General features: G+C 49.4%; 6 protein-coding genes and 1 non-coding gene across 7 annotated transcripts in view; 2 read left to right on the top strand and 5 right to left on the bottom strand.

Annotated features, from left to right (window-relative positions):
* Window positions 1–425: 425 nt before the first annotated feature.
* Window positions 426–1,650, bottom strand: Pmar_PMAR026296 (Fibronectin type 3 and ankyrin repeat domains 1 protein, putative; the record flags this gene model as incomplete). The annotated part of the gene is made up of 7 exons (XM_002771757.1): window positions 426–498; window positions 545–681; window positions 731–826; window positions 873–972; window positions 1,016–1,161; window positions 1,255–1,503; window positions 1,612–1,650. The coding sequence occupies 7 exons, from the start codon at window positions 1,648–1,650 to the stop codon at window positions 426–428; spliced, it is 840 nt and encodes a 279-aa protein (XP_002771803.1).
* Window positions 1,651–3,346: 1,696 nt separating this feature from the next.
* Window positions 3,347–5,459, bottom strand: Pmar_PMAR026295 (acyl-CoA dehydrogenase, putative; the record flags this gene model as incomplete). The annotated part of the gene is made up of 11 exons (XM_002771756.1): window positions 3,347–3,385; window positions 3,447–3,551; window positions 3,596–3,686; window positions 3,733–3,818; window positions 4,012–4,141; window positions 4,187–4,239; window positions 4,280–4,404; window positions 4,452–4,539; window positions 4,587–4,726; window positions 4,772–4,923; window positions 5,158–5,459. The coding sequence occupies 11 exons, from the start codon at window positions 5,457–5,459 to the stop codon at window positions 3,347–3,349; spliced, it is 1,311 nt and encodes a 436-aa protein (XP_002771802.1).
* Window positions 5,460–6,108: 649 nt separating this feature from the next.
* Window positions 6,109–6,998, top strand: Pmar_PMAR026294 (conserved hypothetical protein). Its single transcript, XM_002771755.1, has 5 exons — window positions 6,109–6,292; window positions 6,336–6,410; window positions 6,450–6,597; window positions 6,641–6,737; window positions 6,781–6,998. Exons 1-5 carry the CDS (start codon window positions 6,131–6,133, stop codon window positions 6,887–6,889), a joined length of 591 nt encoding a protein of 196 aa, XP_002771801.1. The 5' UTR covers window positions 6,109–6,130; the 3' UTR covers window positions 6,890–6,998.
* A 1,600-nt stretch (window positions 6,999–8,598) lies between these two features.
* Window positions 8,599–11,290, bottom strand: Pmar_PMAR026293 (elongation factor 2, putative; the record flags this gene model as incomplete). The annotated part of the gene is made up of 1 exon (XM_002771754.1): window positions 8,599–11,290. One exon carries the CDS (start codon window positions 11,288–11,290, stop codon window positions 8,774–8,776), a length of 2,517 nt encoding a protein of 838 aa, XP_002771800.1. The 3' UTR covers window positions 8,599–8,773.
* A 2,408-nt stretch (window positions 11,291–13,698) lies between these two features.
* Window positions 13,699–13,770, bottom strand: Pmar_PMAR026292. Its single transcript has one exon. It is a non-coding gene; the product is annotated as a tRNA-Ala (tRNA).
* Window positions 13,771–14,128: 358 nt separating this feature from the next.
* Window positions 14,129–15,632, bottom strand: Pmar_PMAR026291 (homeobox-containing protein, putative; the record flags this gene model as incomplete). The annotated part of the gene is made up of 9 exons (XM_002771753.1): window positions 14,129–14,210; window positions 14,267–14,339; window positions 14,392–14,476; window positions 14,521–14,628; window positions 14,677–14,831; window positions 14,883–14,984; window positions 15,031–15,121; window positions 15,431–15,491; window positions 15,601–15,632. 9 exons carry the CDS (start codon window positions 15,630–15,632, stop codon window positions 14,129–14,131), a joined length of 789 nt encoding a protein of 262 aa, XP_002771799.1.
* A 935-nt stretch (window positions 15,633–16,567) lies between these two features.
* Window positions 16,568–17,728, top strand: part of Pmar_PMAR026290 (Brix domain-containing protein, putative) — a gene marked incomplete at both ends in the record, with an annotated part of 2,083 nt that continues 922 nt past the window's right edge. The window contains one exon of the mRNA XM_002771752.1: window positions 16,568–16,696. Coding sequence (XP_002771798.1) covers window positions 16,568–16,696 — 129 coding nt within the window. The remainder of the gene's footprint in view (window positions 16,697–17,728) is intronic.

The following is a 17,728-nucleotide window of genomic DNA, read 5'->3' as shown; positions in this document are numbered from 1 at the left end:
AACACAATACAGCAACCTCCAATCACAAGGCCATGAGAGAGGTCGGATATTCAGCGGATGTTCTCCTCGAACCATGGGTATACTGCTCTCGGCGATGCCCACTAACGCAGTAACACTGACGGTCATGGTAAAACAAGAGCTGGCTCGACAAGCTGAATAACTGTATACCGGCAAACACCGAGGATAAATAGGATCTAGACAGGTCGAGAAGTACGACGACGACGACGACATCAATCTGCAACAGTGCCACTCATCAGGAAATCTGAGGGGACTATGGGACATTGGGACTAAACACAACTAGCTCTCACTGCGGACAAACGCTGAAACGGGATGCACCTACTACCGCAACTACTAATCCCTGTTGACGGCAAACACCATCACTTCGTGTCGTCATGGCTCATCTTTCACAGAATTTATCATGGCTCTCACCCATTGAGAGAGGCCGTAGAGGACTCGCTGGCAGCAGGACCAGCAGCTACCGCTTCACGGAACAAGGCTCTGTAATGTACGGCTCTACAAGGCTTGACCACATGCTTGGACTTACTGTAGTTCCGGACTGGCCGCCTTGCCGCTAGCCAGCGACTTGGGCGACCGACGCAGCCTGTCCTTCACTAGAGGGTCAGCCCCGTGCTCTAGTAGTAGTCGACATACTCCAACGTGGCCAAAGAATGCCGCGTGGTGCTGACAAGTACACCATAGTTGATGACCCCCCTAAGCAGAAGGGGATTACCAGTGGCGTCTCGCCCCATTTAGTCAAGGCTTTCATATCCGCCTTGTTCTGTAATAAAATCTTAGCCAACTCCTCATTTCCTTGCCAGCATGCAATCTAATAGAGTATCGAAATACCTCGAGCCGCCTAAAGGCACTACTACATGGAGAGGAGATAGACCCCTCTTGTCCTTCATAGCCAGCAGCTCACAGTGCTCTTTACAGAGCCTCTTGACAAAGGCCAACCTCCCAACTTCACACGCCCTTAAATTTTTCAATCATATACAAGACATCACATCACTGGTACCAATGCATGACAGTCCATTCCTCCTTGTCTATAGCATGGACATCACTGACAGGCAAGAGCAGCTCAGCTACGTCCATGTGGCCCTGCTTAACAGCCACCATCAGTGGCGTCATGCCCTCACTATCAGCTTGGTTGATCTGATGTTTCTGAACATGACCATACGAATGAATAACCAACGATGGTCTTTCCCTGGCTCCAATGTGACAGGAAAAATGCTTCTAGACCTTTCCTACTATCACCTTTTTCTCTATCAGAGTCTCCACTTCATTGAGATCACCTCTAAAAGCAGCTAGATGCAGGTCGGTTGGTCTGACTCTAGCATCAGCTGGGACCTCAGCTCCCTCCATGAGTTCGCCCCACATAGCATCCTCATCATCATCACCACCCGAAGTCGTGGATGGCGTTGAATCCGGCGGTGCTGCTGTCTCCTGGCCATCGCCCAGCTTAGCCACAATATTACACCCGCCACCGCTACCGGAGGTATATGCCTGATCATTCGAGCCAATGAACAGGACATTTAAATAAGGGTATTGCCTTATTAGATTCAATGTCGCTCAAGACGTCTCTCTCATCAATCATCTCATCCACTTTATTACTTTTACTGCTGCTACCCAGCCATCCACAGGAGCTCCCATGATCGTTACGGGATACAACCGCGTGAGACGCGAGAGAAAATCCTCCAATACCAGCACCACAGATAACCTACAACATCACCAACCTGGCCACACACTGTAGGCTACAGTGGCACTACCAAGGCCATCGACGAACCGGCCTCAGAACGGCTACCAGTGAGGAGCAGGTTCGCCGTTAGTCGATTCCATCTATACATCCTCATCTGCCTCTGTACATACCGGAACCCCGATTGACGGATGAACATCGATACAAGGCACAAGACTACAACCAGCAACGCAAGATGATGAGAAAATATGTGAGCCCGCGCTTCGCTCCGCTCGAACAGCGTTTTCACATTGTGCTCTATTCAATTTCGATACCTGCATGATTAAAAATAACATGCATGACTGGATCCCCCCACTGGTCCCAGTGCCTTATCGTGGCGTGGGGGTTACTGGATGGTAAATTCCAACCAGATCGAAACTGGGATCGAGCTGCCACTGCTCTTTGAGCGAAACTCTTACATCCACTCAACGAGTGCGATAGAGGGTGGCCCATAGCTCATGTGCTTCCCCACCGAGGGAGAGGTTCTTACCTCGGGTTCATCGCTGTTGTAATGTGCATTCTAACTCCCTCTGAGAGGGCTGTCATGTCGGGTGACTTCGTCCGCATTGAGAGAAGCTTTGGTATTGCATCAACACCCTGGGACCCAATACTGCTGATACTATACAAGTAAGACCTACTACTAAGCTAATACCTTCAGGTACCCCGTAGTGAAGTAGTTCCCCTGCATGTGTCTGCATGACCACATAGTACATGAAGTCCATGCCTCAAGTGTCGAGCACAAGCTGGTTGCTTACTGGTGAAGTGGCGGTGTGTGTGATGACTCATCGTTGTCGATTGTTTTTTTACTCTGTTACTTTCTACTGTACCATTTAGCCGTAGTCGGGGAAGCCGTGGCCAGGGTCACCTTTTGTCGTATTTGCTAGTGGCATTAGTATGAGTATGGGCGATTGGCCTCTGGCCCGTAATGCCCGGCATAAGCCTTGAATTGAATTGAATTGAATTGACTGGATCAGATGGACTACGAGTTTCTCACCCGCAGTATCCTTCGAGACCCCATGGGCACCGAAAGACCATCATATCTTAACACTGCCTGAGAGGTATACACGCGCACAGTTACAGTATCTGTTTCGTCAGATGTATATAATTCTCAATTGTTGCATGTTTGTTGTGAACGAGGTTTGTCTCGCTCTCATCGACATGAATGATGCAATGGTTTCATATCCCCCAGTATTCCTGTTGTTTTCTTGTCATGGTCAGATTGTTTCAGAACCGTTCCACTCTGCGATTACTATCCATTGATTAGAACGATGTATAACCGCGGGTAACCTCATCCAAGGCTACGATCGGAATCTTCGTAGGGAGTTTTCGGCCTCGATCAATCCATGGCATCACTCTGGAGCAGAGGGTGAGGTGGCTGTAAGGAGGTACACCAGCAGACCCATTGATACTGATTCCGCAAACTAAACACTCTAGTGAATGAATGCTAGATATCTGCCGAGATCGAATAGGACGATGGTGACTCAGGTTAGTATGACGATTATCGCAAGTGGAGATGTTTTTGACACAACACAATAAGAATGTAGGAAATGAAAAGAAAACTCATGAAAAAGACCAATCCACCACCTAACTAAAGATATAAGATGCCTAATACGCCTATAATCGAGCCTGCCTGGCGGCCAGATCCAGCATAATCTGAAAGAACAATGGATTGGAACTATTTAATGGTAATCACTGAATGGTAATCCTCGGTTACCTCTTCTGAGCCACCACCAATTGCATTCACTCTCACTTCCCGATACAGCCTCTCTATTCTAGCCCCAGGGCCGGAGCCCTGTAGATAGCTACGTCCGCCAAGTACCTACCAAAGCGCCTCATCGAGGTACACACAGAAGAGAAGTTTACTTGGGAAGCTTCTCTAGCACAGAACTCGAAGGTCTTAGTAGCCTGAACCTTCAATAATGCCACCTTCCCAGCCAACTCGCTCTGACTCGACCTGTCGTACAACGTTTGGCCCACCAAATGAATATAGCCCAGCTCACTGCGGCCACTGTATGGCAATGTTCTCGATGTAATAATGAGTGGCCAGCACTCGTCGGGCCATCTCTGCTATCTTGTGACGTATAACCTGAATCCAAGATGTCCCTAGCCAAGACCGCACACTACTAATATGTCTCTACTCAAGGCAAACTGTGGATTGTACGAGCACAGTCAGCGAAGACTACCACACCAATTTGAATGTCATCCAAGCGTGATATTCTCGCTCCCTGCTAATCATCCAAGAGAGCAAGGTACATTCCATCACACTTCGCATGCCTAACCTGATGATCGATAAGGCGTTTGCCAAATGTCCTTCTGGTCTTCGCATAGCGTATGGCATCCTCCATGCAGATGCGGGCGTGGCGACAAGACTGTAAGGCCAACATGAGGCGTTCGTGATTGAAGTTGTGCCTAATGATAGCATAATGAGTAGCATGAGAGTAGGAGTGGCCACACATGATCGCTTTGAAGCCGTGACCGCGGCGACCTATGAGCATCTCGATCGGTACCTTGTACGAATTCCCTACTATACTAGAGTCAACAGCCTACTTTAACATCTTCGAAAGTGATACGAGCCGTTCCACTCGACTTCCAGCCCTGCGTAGACAATCGAGTCGTAGCCACTCCCGGTAAGGTACGATCAATCATCAGGAGAGAGAGACCGCTGTCACCGGCTATGTGGACCTACTCTACACGTGGACCAGTCGATTGGGGACGCCACAGCCTACTGCCGTAGTGAAGTAGTCTGCCCAAGGACCCGAGGTTATGAAAGTCTTCATGCCGTTCACTAGGTAGTGCTTGCCGTCAGGCTGCCCACGGGGTTGCTTGAAACGGAGCGATATGTTCTACAGCTTACTTGAAGAACAGCCGTGGTTCGGATATTAGCAACGTCACTGCCAGCATACGGCTCTGTCACAGCTAGAGCTAGGATCTTATCTGCTTGGACAATGTCCCGAGCTAGCCGAGAGGTCAGCTCGGGTCCCCCAGCCAATCCACCTAGACGATTGAATAACATTAAGTGTGGAGTCGATGGGAACATACCCGCAAGGAGAGGAGGCAAGCCTATGGCTAGACTCACGAAGCAGCTTGCTATAACACCTCCTGCACCACAATTTGCAAGCTCATCGTTGATAATGAGATCATGCCAGATGTCAACCTCGTGTGGACCTGAGAGACAATCGACTCGAGATGAGCTGGTATTGAATCGTAATAATGGGAATATGGCTTGCCAGCACAAAGCTGTTGATGATTATACGAACTGGAAGATCGAGTGGTATCAACGTGGATAAGTCGGTAAAGTTACACATTCTCACCAGGTCTCTCAGGATTCCCCTTGCAGAGAGGAGGAGGAGTGCCTCCTATGGACGTGGGCCACAATGGAGCGTATCTAGTCATACTTAACAGCAGCGAGCTGTCCGTACACTTACACGCCGCTTTGATAAGCCTTGCGATGGAGCTCTCGTGGGAACTTTCCCTCGGCCTCCCATTGCGGTATAAAGGGGATAATGTGCTCCAAGATGAACGCCCTGATTAGTCGTCGGAACTCGTGATGTGACTGACACCAGATGCACTCGTCAATAACCCGATTTAGTCTATCGAGCGCCACCTCATTGAGGTAAGGGTGGTGCTTGGGGAAATCCCAGTCCCAATACCATCCTGGCTGGGCAGTTATGGAAGCTTCTCGCGCATCAGCATCGGATGCATCGCCACCGGAAATAGACGGTGCCATTACGATGTTAGTACAGCTTTAACAGTTCACATACACCATCAAACATACAAGTGTAGAACACACTCGCACTACAATCAGATCACTTTAAGGGCTGAAGTTGCTGTTTACGTGCGTCATGTTTCACACGCTACGGAACGCCTGTACAATGCTTTCCTGGCACAACTCGTCCACTGTGTGTGTACGCCACTACGTTGCGTATGGTGTTCGCTTGGGTTACTTGAGTGCTTGCTATGGACTTCCTCAGCTCACTCTGAGCAAAAGCTAACTTAGTATCTATCTCACGCCACTCCGGGACATGTAACTGCATGTAGTTTTTTTCTCAGTTCACGTACTGGTTTCACGTGGATCCCCAAACACTCTTACAAATTGTAACTTAAAGTTACAATCGAATCACCAAACAATTGAATCGATCACCATGGCGCGCGCGAGACCTACTTGACCACGTAGTTGAGGGTTGAAGTTGATCTTGCGACCAATGCCACTTTGAAATGCTCTTGCAAGCAAACTCCATGTTATACGCTAGAGAACTGCTGCTACTCAGCGCTAATCGGCAGAGCTCGTTGTTATCATACGGCTAGCCTAATCTTGACCCATGGTACGTGGATAGTCTCATCGGACCTTTTCGTTCGTTGAATCACTACGACTGTATAGTGCCGTTATCGCTGCTTTCGATGGCCTCCAGCCTGCTCTGTCGCACTCTTTCTCGCCGCGTGGTTCCATCGGGCTTAGTCAGGCCGATGACCATGCCCGCAACCCGCTATTTTTCCATGCTCACAGTGGACAAGTTCACTCGAGCCGAGGCCCTCCAGAGAGCATCCAACCTCTATTATCAGGTCGGGCCATTGCGGATCCGCAGTCACATATTGTACCCTCAAGGTACTCGGCACGAACTGGGAGGATGGCCTCAATCTCGTGTTAGACGTCCCTTTCTGGGAATCTGAGCTCGAGAAGGTAATATTCATTTCAGGGCAGGAAGCAGCACTTCACCAGGTGGATCACATGTGTGAACCTTATCTATGTGACGATGAGATTGGCCCCATCATACGCAACCTTCACGAGACGGTCAACTGTATGTATGCATGTGAAGACGTTAGGGATCACATCAACGAGCTTCTAGAGCTGTCAAGTCGTGCTGAAGGTAGGATGCGGGATGCCGGGATCGAACCAGGGTCCGGATTCAGGCGTTATGGGCTCTGGTGCTGCTGCTTCGGAGGAGGTTGAGAACATGCCAGAGCAGTGCGCTATGGTTACCAAGGCTTACGAGGACCTTCTGGAGAGGTGAGTCTCTACCATCACCTCTAGCATGCATTCACGCAGCAAGGTACCCTGACCATCACCCTAAGATCGAACAGACCGTGGGTCATGGTCTTGCTATACTGCGCCAGCTCGAGAAGTTCAACTTTAAGAGCAGCCATCGATTTTTCTTCTAAGCCCTCTTCAACAGAGTGACTCCGTGGTGCCGTGAAGCTTGTATGTTATACATTTTCGGATTCGTTATGGCATCGGCAGGGGGACTAGGCATGGTGAGACTGTTTTCTATTCGAATTTTTGTAGTGTTTCCATATCACCTCGATCTAACTCCTCTTAAAGCTACTATTCTTACCTAATAATGGCTCCTCGACAATCGAGAAAGCATTCCGGTGGGATAACGGTCGGTCTAGCCGATTTGGGGCGGACTCTCCCTCATCTATGCCCAACACCACTGCCATCACAAGTGAGCCCTCATCAGTTCGACCCTTACACAGTCGCATTGTTATTTTCAGAGCTTAGCGTCGCGCATGGCATCGTTACCGCCAGCGGCAGCGACTCTGCAGGAGAGACCAGTGAAGCAGGCACCGAAGTATGTGCCTCGAGAGGACGTTCGCATCCTGCCTCATCCCCTGAGAGGTCGGGGGCAGGAGTCTGTGGATTCGCCGGAGCCAGCAGCCCCACGAATGTCGGGGGAGACTCTAGTCGAGTTGTGGGATGCTCCTATTGAGGAGACCTTGCCCGACTCGAAACTGGCCAAGGAGATCATAGCCTCTCGAACTAGCCCTGTGTTCAGCCCGAAAATGGGGCATGTAAGGACCGATAGTTGGATGATCTCCTAACTGCTGTTCCAGGTACGGATATTAGCACGACCGCCGCACTCCTCCACAGAGAGTACAACACAGTCTCCTCAGCCGGTGTCAGCCGAGGCTAAATCTCCCTCAGCTGAATTATCAGCACAAGAAGTCAAATCTACTTCAACTACTAGCGATTCTGTGGCGATCGAACAGGGCTCTACGGAGATGGCTCCGTCAGCGCACGTATCTTGTGGAGGATCGAAAGTTCTAGCGAGTCGGAAGTTGCCTGTAACGAGGCTCAAGAGTGACAGAGATCGGCCACCAGAAGAAAAGCACACGAAAGCTGAGCTTGAGGGTGAGTGGTTATAGTCGTATATTCTTATATGATAAACGTCCGCAGATACGAATGAGTCGACTTCGACTAAACCTCGACGAAATCGGAAAGGGAAGGGCAAAGGTGGCGCCAATCGGCAACAGAGTCGGCAACGCTACAAGCAGTGGAATTACAGTTCCTACTACTATTACTACTGAGCGATATATGTTGCTGACAATTATGCTGGAGGTCGCAGCATTTATAAATAAGCTTACTACAATTCATCGCATTATGTCACTCTTGCTTAATTGTTTTCCCCATTATTGTGACAATCGTCGTATCATTTTGACTTGTGAATATCTTTGCTTGTGTTATTAGTAATATGGGTCATATCTTCCTTGACCGTAAATTTGTACATGTTTTTTCTACACTTCATAGCATAGCGATGGTGTCCCATGGGAAGCTGTGTTCCATCATTTCCCAGCGATCGCAATCGGAACAGTAATAACAACATTTTTCACGAGGTATTCTCCCCAAGTATCATGATAAATTATCATGAACATGATCATTGATAATGACTAATGACCGTGTGAAATACTACTTCCACGAGAGCTCGGCACATAGATCCTAACGAGACTTTTCTTCAGAATATTACATATTTACTTTCTCATTTTTATACCGATTGAGGACCTACTCGTCCATCTTCTCTCAAACCAATCTTTCAACTCAACGCAATGCTTCTCGTAGCATCAAGTAAACTAAGTCCCAGGTTTTGACCAATCGTTATAATGCAATTATCCACTACTGCAACGGCAAAACCGTTGACAACCTCGGATTGAACAATTCCCTTCAATTTAGACGGTAAAGACTGATCAACAATATTATAACCGAGATTTACAACGATCAACAAAGAACGACGCAGCAGATTCAAACCGCACCAGAATGAATCTAAGTGCTTAGAGCTTATCCATATAGTTGGACAGATCAGGCATCTCGACCTTGATGTTCTTGCGCTTACGGATGTTGAGAACCAGCTCCTGAGCCTTGGAACCCTCCTGCATCGGGTCACCAGGAAGAGCCTCCCAATGATCGAACACGCACTGAGGGAAGGCCTGACCAGAGGTAGCCTGACGGAGAGCACCAGTGAAGCCGAAAGACTCGGCAACGGGCAAGTAGGCCTTAAGCTGAAGCAGAGGAGTACCCTCCTTCTGATTCTCCTCGAACACGCAACCACGACGCATGGTGAGCACGTTATAGATACCAGACATGGCCTCAGTAGGAGCGGTGATCTCAGCAAGGAAGACAGGCTCCTGGAGAGCAGGACCGGAGAGCAACTCAGCGGCGAAGCAGACACGACGGGTAGCAGGCATAAGCTGACCGGCACCACGATGGATAGCATCAGTATGCAAGGTAACATCCTGAATGTTGAAGCGAATACCACGCATGTTCTCCTCACAGAGAGGACCCTCCTTAGAAGCCCACTGGAAGGCCGAGTTTACATGCTCCTTGATCTCATTAAGGTACTGGACACCCTGAGTGACATCGACGACGACGTTGGCACCCTCAGTCTCGGGGCCGAAGCACCAGATCTTACGGGCGGCGTTAACATCCCAGTCGTACTTCTCAGCGAGCTCCTTAGCACGCTCCTTAGGATCAACACGAGGACCCAACTTGCCGCTCTCGATCTCGGCACTGACCTCATCACCCAAGGGCTCGGCAGTCACGAACAAACGGTTATGCTTGTTGGGGGACTTGGCGAGAGCAGTCTGGCTTGAGGTAGTAGTGACAGTCTCTCTGTATGAGACGACGGGATCGGATACAGTGAAGTCACACTGAGCGTACTCGTCCTTAAGATCCTTAAGGCAGATCTCAACGTGCAACTCACCGCAGCCAGCAATGATATGCTCACCAGACTCCTCAGTGGTGCAGACAACAAGGGGATCAGACTTGGAAAGCTTCTTGAGACCCTCAACGAGCTTGGGGAGATCCTTACCATCCTTAGGCTTCACAGCCACACGGACAACGGGAGACACAGAGTACTTCATATCGGCGATGTTATGGGCATCAGGGATATCAGTGATGGTACCAGACTTGAGCAAGTACTGATCAACACCGACCAAGGCACAGGTGTTACCGCAAGGGATATCAGACACCTGTTCGACATAACGACCCATCATAAGAACGGTACGCTGGATGTTCTTGACATTCAAGTCATCCTTGGAGCCGGGGACATAATGGGGTCCCTGGATACGGACCTTCTTACCGGTAGCAATGGTACCAGAGAAGACACGGCCGAAAGCATAGAACCTACCCTTATCAGAAGTGGGAACCATCTTAGAGATGTACATCATGAGAGGACCATGGGGATCACAGGCACGGATGGCGTTGGCGGCAGCGTCATCCATAGGACCCTCGTAAAGGTTCTCAACACGATACTTCTGGGCGAACACAGGACTAGGCAAGTGATCGACGATCATAGCCAACAAAGTATCGGCAGCAGGCAACCAAGTCTGCATGACCTTCTTCATCAAAGGCTTACCGGTGAGGAGCTTGTCGTCACCCTTGAGGACGATGTTCAAAGACTTGAGCATCTTCTCGTACTTCTCCTTATCCTCGTTCATGATGGCACGGATCATCTGAGTGATGGGCTCAACGATGAACTGGCAGAAGGCACGAGGGAGAGGCTTGCCAGTGTGACCAGCAGGCTCGGCGACGTTAGTCCAAGAGTGCTTCTTGGCGTTGAAGAAAGTATCACCCCAGAGACGCTTCATCATCTTGGACTTGGGGACACCAAACTTAGAAGCATACATCTCGGCGAACTTCTCGATGGAGAAAGCCCAGCCGTGAAGACCGGAACCGAAGGCGACGGTACCTTTCTCGGGATAGACCTGGCAATCACCCATAAGCTCATCGTTGTAAGTGGCGATGATGACGTTGACATCCTCAATGCATTTACGGAAGTTGACATACATCTCCTCAGGGTCCATCTGCAACTCCAAGATACACCTATCGACCTTGTTCATGAACAGAACTGGCTTGACCCTCTCACTCAAGGCCTGACGAAGCACAGTCTCGGTCTGGACGGCAGTACCCTCAATGCAATCGACGACGACCAGAGCACCATCGGTGACACGAAGAGCAGCAGTAACCTCAGATGAGAAATCAACGTGCCCGGGGGAATCAATAAGGTTAATAAGGTAACCGTGTTCCTTGTCCTTGTCCTCGGCCTTGTACTCATAATACAGAGAGACACCAGTAGACTTGATAGTCACACCACGCTCCTGCTCATCAGCACGAGTATCAGTGAAACGAGCATCACCGGCGGCCTTAGAAGAGATAATGCCAGCACGGCAGATAAGGGAATCGGTCAAAGTGGACTTGCCGTGATCGACATGAGCAATGACACTCATGTTACGGATGTAAAGAGGCTCATCCATGGCCGCGCGCATCTCCTCTACTGTGAAGTTCGGCATTTTGGCAAGAGGTCCTTGGGAACTGAGAATAACAACATTAAATCTCGCTTATTTACTACTAGCGCTGTAAAAGGGAGCTATCCAACGAAGGTACGGATCGACAGAGTCGAATTCGACCACTGTCACGATCACACACTTAAATGAGGATGCTAGTAATAAATGCTCTGGGACCCAGAGACCACACATCCGCGTGCGTAACTCAGATCGTACGAGCTGCGCAAATCTAATCGATTTACGCTGGATTCGCTATGATCGTTCCGTCGACAACGGCGCAGTTTCATATCCCGTCACCATGCCAACTCTTCCACGACCTGCCCTGGCGAGTCTCGCCGCTGTGGTCAGTGAGGAGACTCTGCCCGCTAGGGGGTTCTTCATATGCAGGTAGTGACTCTCTTCTGATATGCTGGTATGGGTGGGACGGGAAATCTTGCGAGTGCGTTGCCAAAGATACGCGTAGTAACTGTATTATTCAACGCGTAGTTGATTATAATACCTGACACGGTGTTAGTTAGACAAGTATTGTAGTACTAATGGTTATATACCTAATCAGTCAGGGATATACGGGAGTCGACTTGTTTCATGCAAGGATAAGTCGGTACAGATGGAAGCTGAGCTTGATATAGTTATTGCTATCTCGATAAGAGCGATGAATCACTCACAAGATCGAGCCCAAGAGTTCATCTTGGTCCGCATATTGTGGCTATCACACTGTTTCCCACGTTGTCTACACAAGTGAATCAGAACTCAGATGTGATGTTTGATGGCGTCAGTGTAAATCATAGAGTTCCATTCCCACTTGGAAGTTCGGGTTACTATCGATGCTACTAGGCACACAGCCCGAGAGCTAGTTGGACTATGCGAAGCAGCAGTTGCCGAGCTCCGCAAGGCTCCAGACTTGAAGGCTTTATCGCAGACGGCGAGGCATGTGGGTCTGGTTGACCTCAGGATGCGGCGATCGAGAGTGGTGGATCCTGATCAGTAGGTGGCACTTGAGACGATCGGTTGCACATGTGTCGACTCCCTCACGCATATAGGTTTGAATGTCTCCAACCATTCGAGGACACCATATGGATTCCCCTGGCGGAAGCAGTAGACGCAGTTAAACCACCACTACAAATGCTTGCACGGATACTCTCTTACTTCTCGGAAGCACTACAGAGACCAGCTGTTGTCTTGGCCAGAGGAGCTATTGATCATGCAGTCAACGGTGCCTGGCAGCAGAAGGCTCTGCTAGTTCGGTCCTTGAGGCGTTTGGACGTGAACCATCCCGAACTGGAGCAGCGGTGCATAGGTAATCACGGGAGGCCTCCATGAGAAATGGCTGATTCTGTCAGCCGCCTTGATGTCGCGACCAGCGGTTACTCAGAGATTCGAAGTTCAATTAATATTGACACTTATGCATGCGTCACCAATACTACCCCTCGTCACTGAGGAAGAGTTCTCACAGCTCTTGGACAGCATCGACTCTCGCTTACTCGAGCGTATCAACACTGCTACTACGACAAGGTGAGTGTCATCCCTCACATTAGTTCATGATAGTACCACTCTTCAGAGCACTTATGAGTTTCGACCGAGACCGACTCTTGAGGTCGATGCCGTTGCATTTGTTGCGGACATTCCAACGTACGGATTTGACACGAATGATCAGTTCCGAGGAGGACGAGACCAGCGGAAAGATGACATTCAACGCCTTTTTACAGAGTGGCATGGAACGAAGAGTAGTTCGTGTAAAATCTCTAGTGGGTCACCGTCGTGTGAGCAGGTATTGGCAGCGATGTACGCCGCATGTGCGGCTGACTCGAGCGATAATTTAAGACGATTCCGAAGTTCAATCACTAGCCAGGTTGATTGCTTTCCCTTTTCTGTTGACTTTGTACTGAACTGGCCCCATGCATTGATGGTGGAGACTTAAAGTTTCTGTGACAGTCGTTTCATTCGCCGCTAGCAGTTTTGTTACTCAAGTAATCTTAACGGATTCGAGCTCAACGGCAGCATGCCACTGATGGGAAGGTGGAACTGAGTCAGGATATAGTTAGCACTAGCGAGTCGGGTGACGAGTAGTCATCCATTCTCTCACCATCAAGGAGAGAACAGCGTTACTCGTGGCTGTCCAGCGATCTGGAACGATTTTCGTTTATGGCACCTCTCAGCTATAGGACAAATATATGCAACGATGATGAGTAGATTTATGATACTCAAATAATGGTCATCCCTACATCATTCGAGCAATACAGGAGTTGTTGTGGCGATCGGATTTATCAACGGTTCACTCAGGAAATTGAGAAACTGAGGTCGGATACATTTCATGTGGAATATCGGGTAGTGGTGTAGGGGTATCTCAGTTTCGCATGCAAAAAGCCTTGGGTTCGACTTCTGCTACAAACACATCGTAATATGACAAATACAGATGGACGTGCCGAGAATTGAACTCGGGACCTTCTGCATGCGAAGCAGACGTGATACCCCTACACCACACGCCCGATATGATTTTATAGTTGTTACGACTCGCAACTCCATACCCAACATTTGCCGAAATGAAAGGATATGCCATTGAACATTTGCATCAGGAATCACATTCCTGATTAGACCCCCTACTATTTCTGTCGTAACTGGCGTCACTATCACTATCGCTCGTCACCAACGAATATAAATACCCTCATATTGAACAAAGACTGATTTCTCGCTAGCCTATAGCGAGCTGCACACCTATAGCAACTGGGCACACCGAGCCGGTAAGCGTTTTGCCTCTAATGACCATAATCCTCCCATCCACTGGTCATAACACAGAACCACTTTCATTCATAATAAATGTAACGATATGATTCAACGATCGAGCCGTTACTGTCGCTTGAACGCCTCGTTGAGAGCATTAAAAATGCGATCCGCTCTGTACTGCTCGTCTGGTGAAGCGCTTTGATGTCTGGAAAACACGCAGTGTGGAGGCCACTAGACATAAAGCGAATGCTCTCCTCCTACCTGTCTGGGTGGCAGAGGATGATCGCTTTTCGATATGCCTTCTTGACGGCTCCAGTGTTGACCATGAGCTCCCCTGATAAAAGCCACACCTTGGAAGCAGCTGCATGACCCGGGTAGTTGATCACCTGCACTGACCGCGTTCCATCCGGAATTGGGCCACAGAGCTTCTTCCATATTCGACAGGAGGGTTCTAATATCCTTCGGTTTACCCTAGAAGGACGGCATCGACCAAACACACCAGCGTCCTCCCTCACTTGTTCGGTATACGCCCAATGATCCAACTCCTCTGCTAGCCGGCCTTGGGCATCGAGCTTAGCTTCTCGCTTCGTGGTCTCCTCTCGTTGTCTCGATGCAAACTCTTCCTATAGCGATACAGTCCTAACGGACATAGCGAGCGGTATACAGGGTACGTGTTTTGCACGGATGCGCTCTTCCTTAGCCTTCAGCCTTGCGGCCTTCAACGCTTCCCTATTCAGATCCTCTGCCCGTACTTGCGGTGCAGCAGGAGTACTCGATCGGGACGTGATCCCAGGATAGACAGACGAGCTCGAGGGAGGGTTGGAGACTGAAGATATAGAGTTCGAAATCCCAGGGAATTTCAGATCAAATCGCACACCTGTACGGTGATGTCCACCGCCAAAGTCCATGAGGTCCGCATCCAGCTCGCCTTGCCTGACCTGATGACCGTAACCCTTACTGGGAGGAACAGAGTTGCCTCCTAAGGCAAGAAACTTCGCAATAGTCCTCCGCAACAAGAGACTTACGAGGGCTAATTGTCGGTTTCTTCTTTGGCCGACTGCAATCATTCGAGGCCGTCAAGAACTGGCTCCGGTACGCCGCGATCGCTGCCTCAATCTAATGAGGATGTTTGAAGCTCAATTCTGTATAAAGTATGCACGCCCAACCTCAGGATCCTCCTCATAGTAGTAATCCGATTCTGGTAGCCGATACGGTTTCACTGGCAGTGCCTTGACCCAGATCTCCCCGTGATATCTGGAGTGCTTTCATCGGCTCTAGTTCATAACGACGCCTGAGTACTTACGTGGGTGGACGGAGATCGTCAAAATCCTCAGGCATGTCTAACCAAACGTAGTCATCAAAGTTATCATCACTACACCGGAAGCGAAAGGTGAATGCTCTTGCCCGGTAAAAGGCTGGGTTCACAGGAAAGTGCTCCTTCACAGAGCCAACCGTGATATCATAGCCTTCGCAAGGGAGAGCAAACCTACGACGAAAAGCACTCAACCTGCTAAGACGTAGCAGCTACCATACATGTTGTATTTGGTCTTCTCCAAGGACCCCTCCTGTGCAACATCCACGACTTGGTAGTGTACCAAGGTAGATGATGATGACGATGAGTAACCATCGTAGTGCGAGTCTTAAAGCCAACGAATACGCGATGGGATGGTCAATATGCTTACCTCGCCGCCCCTGAGGGCCTACTTCTCCTGCTACTGCTTCCCGTACTTTATCCTAATGGACGACACATTGCAATGGCTGAGAGTACTACTACTACTACTACTACTACTACTACTACTACTACTACTACTACTACTACTACTACTACTACTACTACTACTACTAGTAGTAGTAGTAGTAGTAGTAGTAGACCTACGTGCATGAACCTACTAGCCTGCTCGAGGCTTCGTGACATCGACTCGAAACCTTTACGGGAGAATAGGGAGCTCATGATAACGGTGGTGACACGGGAAACTGACTGAATCACCAACTGCCTGTCCATCTACTAAACACAAGTAATACAGTATCGGTCACCAGTGCAAGGGGAAGGCATGAAGTTGGGTGATATAGCGTATATTGCTGTCTCTGAGGCCAGTAAGGAATTCTAATATTGGTTCTCCTTCATGTGGCGGGCCCAGTACCCTATATGGATCAGGCCGCAATCAATGCTTCCGCAGAAGGAGGAGTACTGGTTTTTTAGCCCTCTCGCCCCGCCACCAGATGGGAATTCACCACACACAATAGCCTGTCCAACTAAGTGCTCTCATCATGGACCTAGTCCAGTATAAGGTGAATTACTCCTCTGAGATCCGCAACCGCTCTCTCATCCCATAAATTCACCTCCAATACAGGACCAAGCCTCCGTCCAAGCTGATGAACTAAATCGACTGTTGACCATCATTGTACTGGCTTCTCATTGATCACCTCCATGGCCACTCATCCGATGTACGACAAGAGCCTCACATACCACCTCCATCTGTCCTCCACCTTAGTCCAGGTCCAGTCCGATTGAACAGCCACCTGTATGCCCACTACATCGCGCCGTTTCAAGAGCTTCTCAAAATGACCAAAAATTTGCCTAATAACCAAGTGCACCTCTCACACACCATTACTGAGATGATTACCCAGGCTTTGGACCCAAAGCCTCTATCTGCATTGATTGAAGATCCTCACGTGCCCCCCCTATGGAGAGTGAGGACCTCGCACTCCTCCACATACAGCTAGTATGATGAACCAGGCATTCGAGTGAATGTACCGACGAACAACAACAATCTGACAGCGTAACCACCGACACTAGCTACCACCACTACCTACTACCCAGCACCACGCGAAGACTAGTACGAGCAGTAGAAGCATTAGACTCATGTTGTAACCTCGTATGGGCACTATCCGAGCCACCGTTGAATTCCATGAATATACTACAATACAATACCGCCATAGTCAACACTCTTCCGCGTCCTCATTTTTACCACACCAGAAGATCCTCCTCAGTTTTCCCTGCCTCCCACCTTCATCTTCCTCAAGTATTGAATCCAACCCGCCCGTGTCAATACTACTACCCATTTTGCTCCTCTTTATCTCCCTCCTATCATTCTGCCACCGCTTCAAGAAGTTCCTCGTCCTTATAAATGGCGGATCGTCCACCTCGAAAACCCCACTGGCCGTTCTCGTCACTTCACCGCGGATACTAACCGACATCTCTGATACCGACGGTGACCGAGCTAATGATGAATTGGCTGTATACAGGTGATGGAATCCACTTCGTTCAATAGTTTCAACGTCAGGCAAGACCCCAACTGACAAGGCCGACATGAGGACGTTGACTCCAGCAGTACTGCGAGGCGATGAAGTAGAGCTTCCTGCTATCATCGAAGGAGCCTCTTCCACGCCAATATCAATTTGATCAGGATCCACTACTGCCTCTTCCTGTTGCTGATCCAGTGGCCCTTGAGTTGGCGCGGACAAAGCCGAAACGCTCGGCGATACCATAGCTGAGACCGCGCTAAGCATACTGTCCATATCGGGTGACTGCTGAGCCTGCTGTGGGTGTGGCGATGGATGATGGTGTTGCTGCTGCTGAGGCATTCTCTTCTTCCGTGGGGCCAGCAAGGACACTCCCCAGAATAATATTAACGTACCACGATGAACAAAGGTAACTGCCAGTTCTTCATCTTTTCGACTCTTGGAAACGACTCCACCAGAAATCATAGTCCACGACGTCCA

Source organism: Perkinsus marinus (genome assembly GCF_000006405.1).
Source record: "Perkinsus marinus ATCC 50983 genomic scaffold scf_1104296962554, whole genome shotgun sequence".
Taxonomy (NCBI): Eukaryota; Perkinsozoa; order Perkinsida; family Perkinsidae; genus Perkinsus; species Perkinsus marinus.
This window is presented reverse-complemented; position numbering and strand designations above follow the sequence as displayed.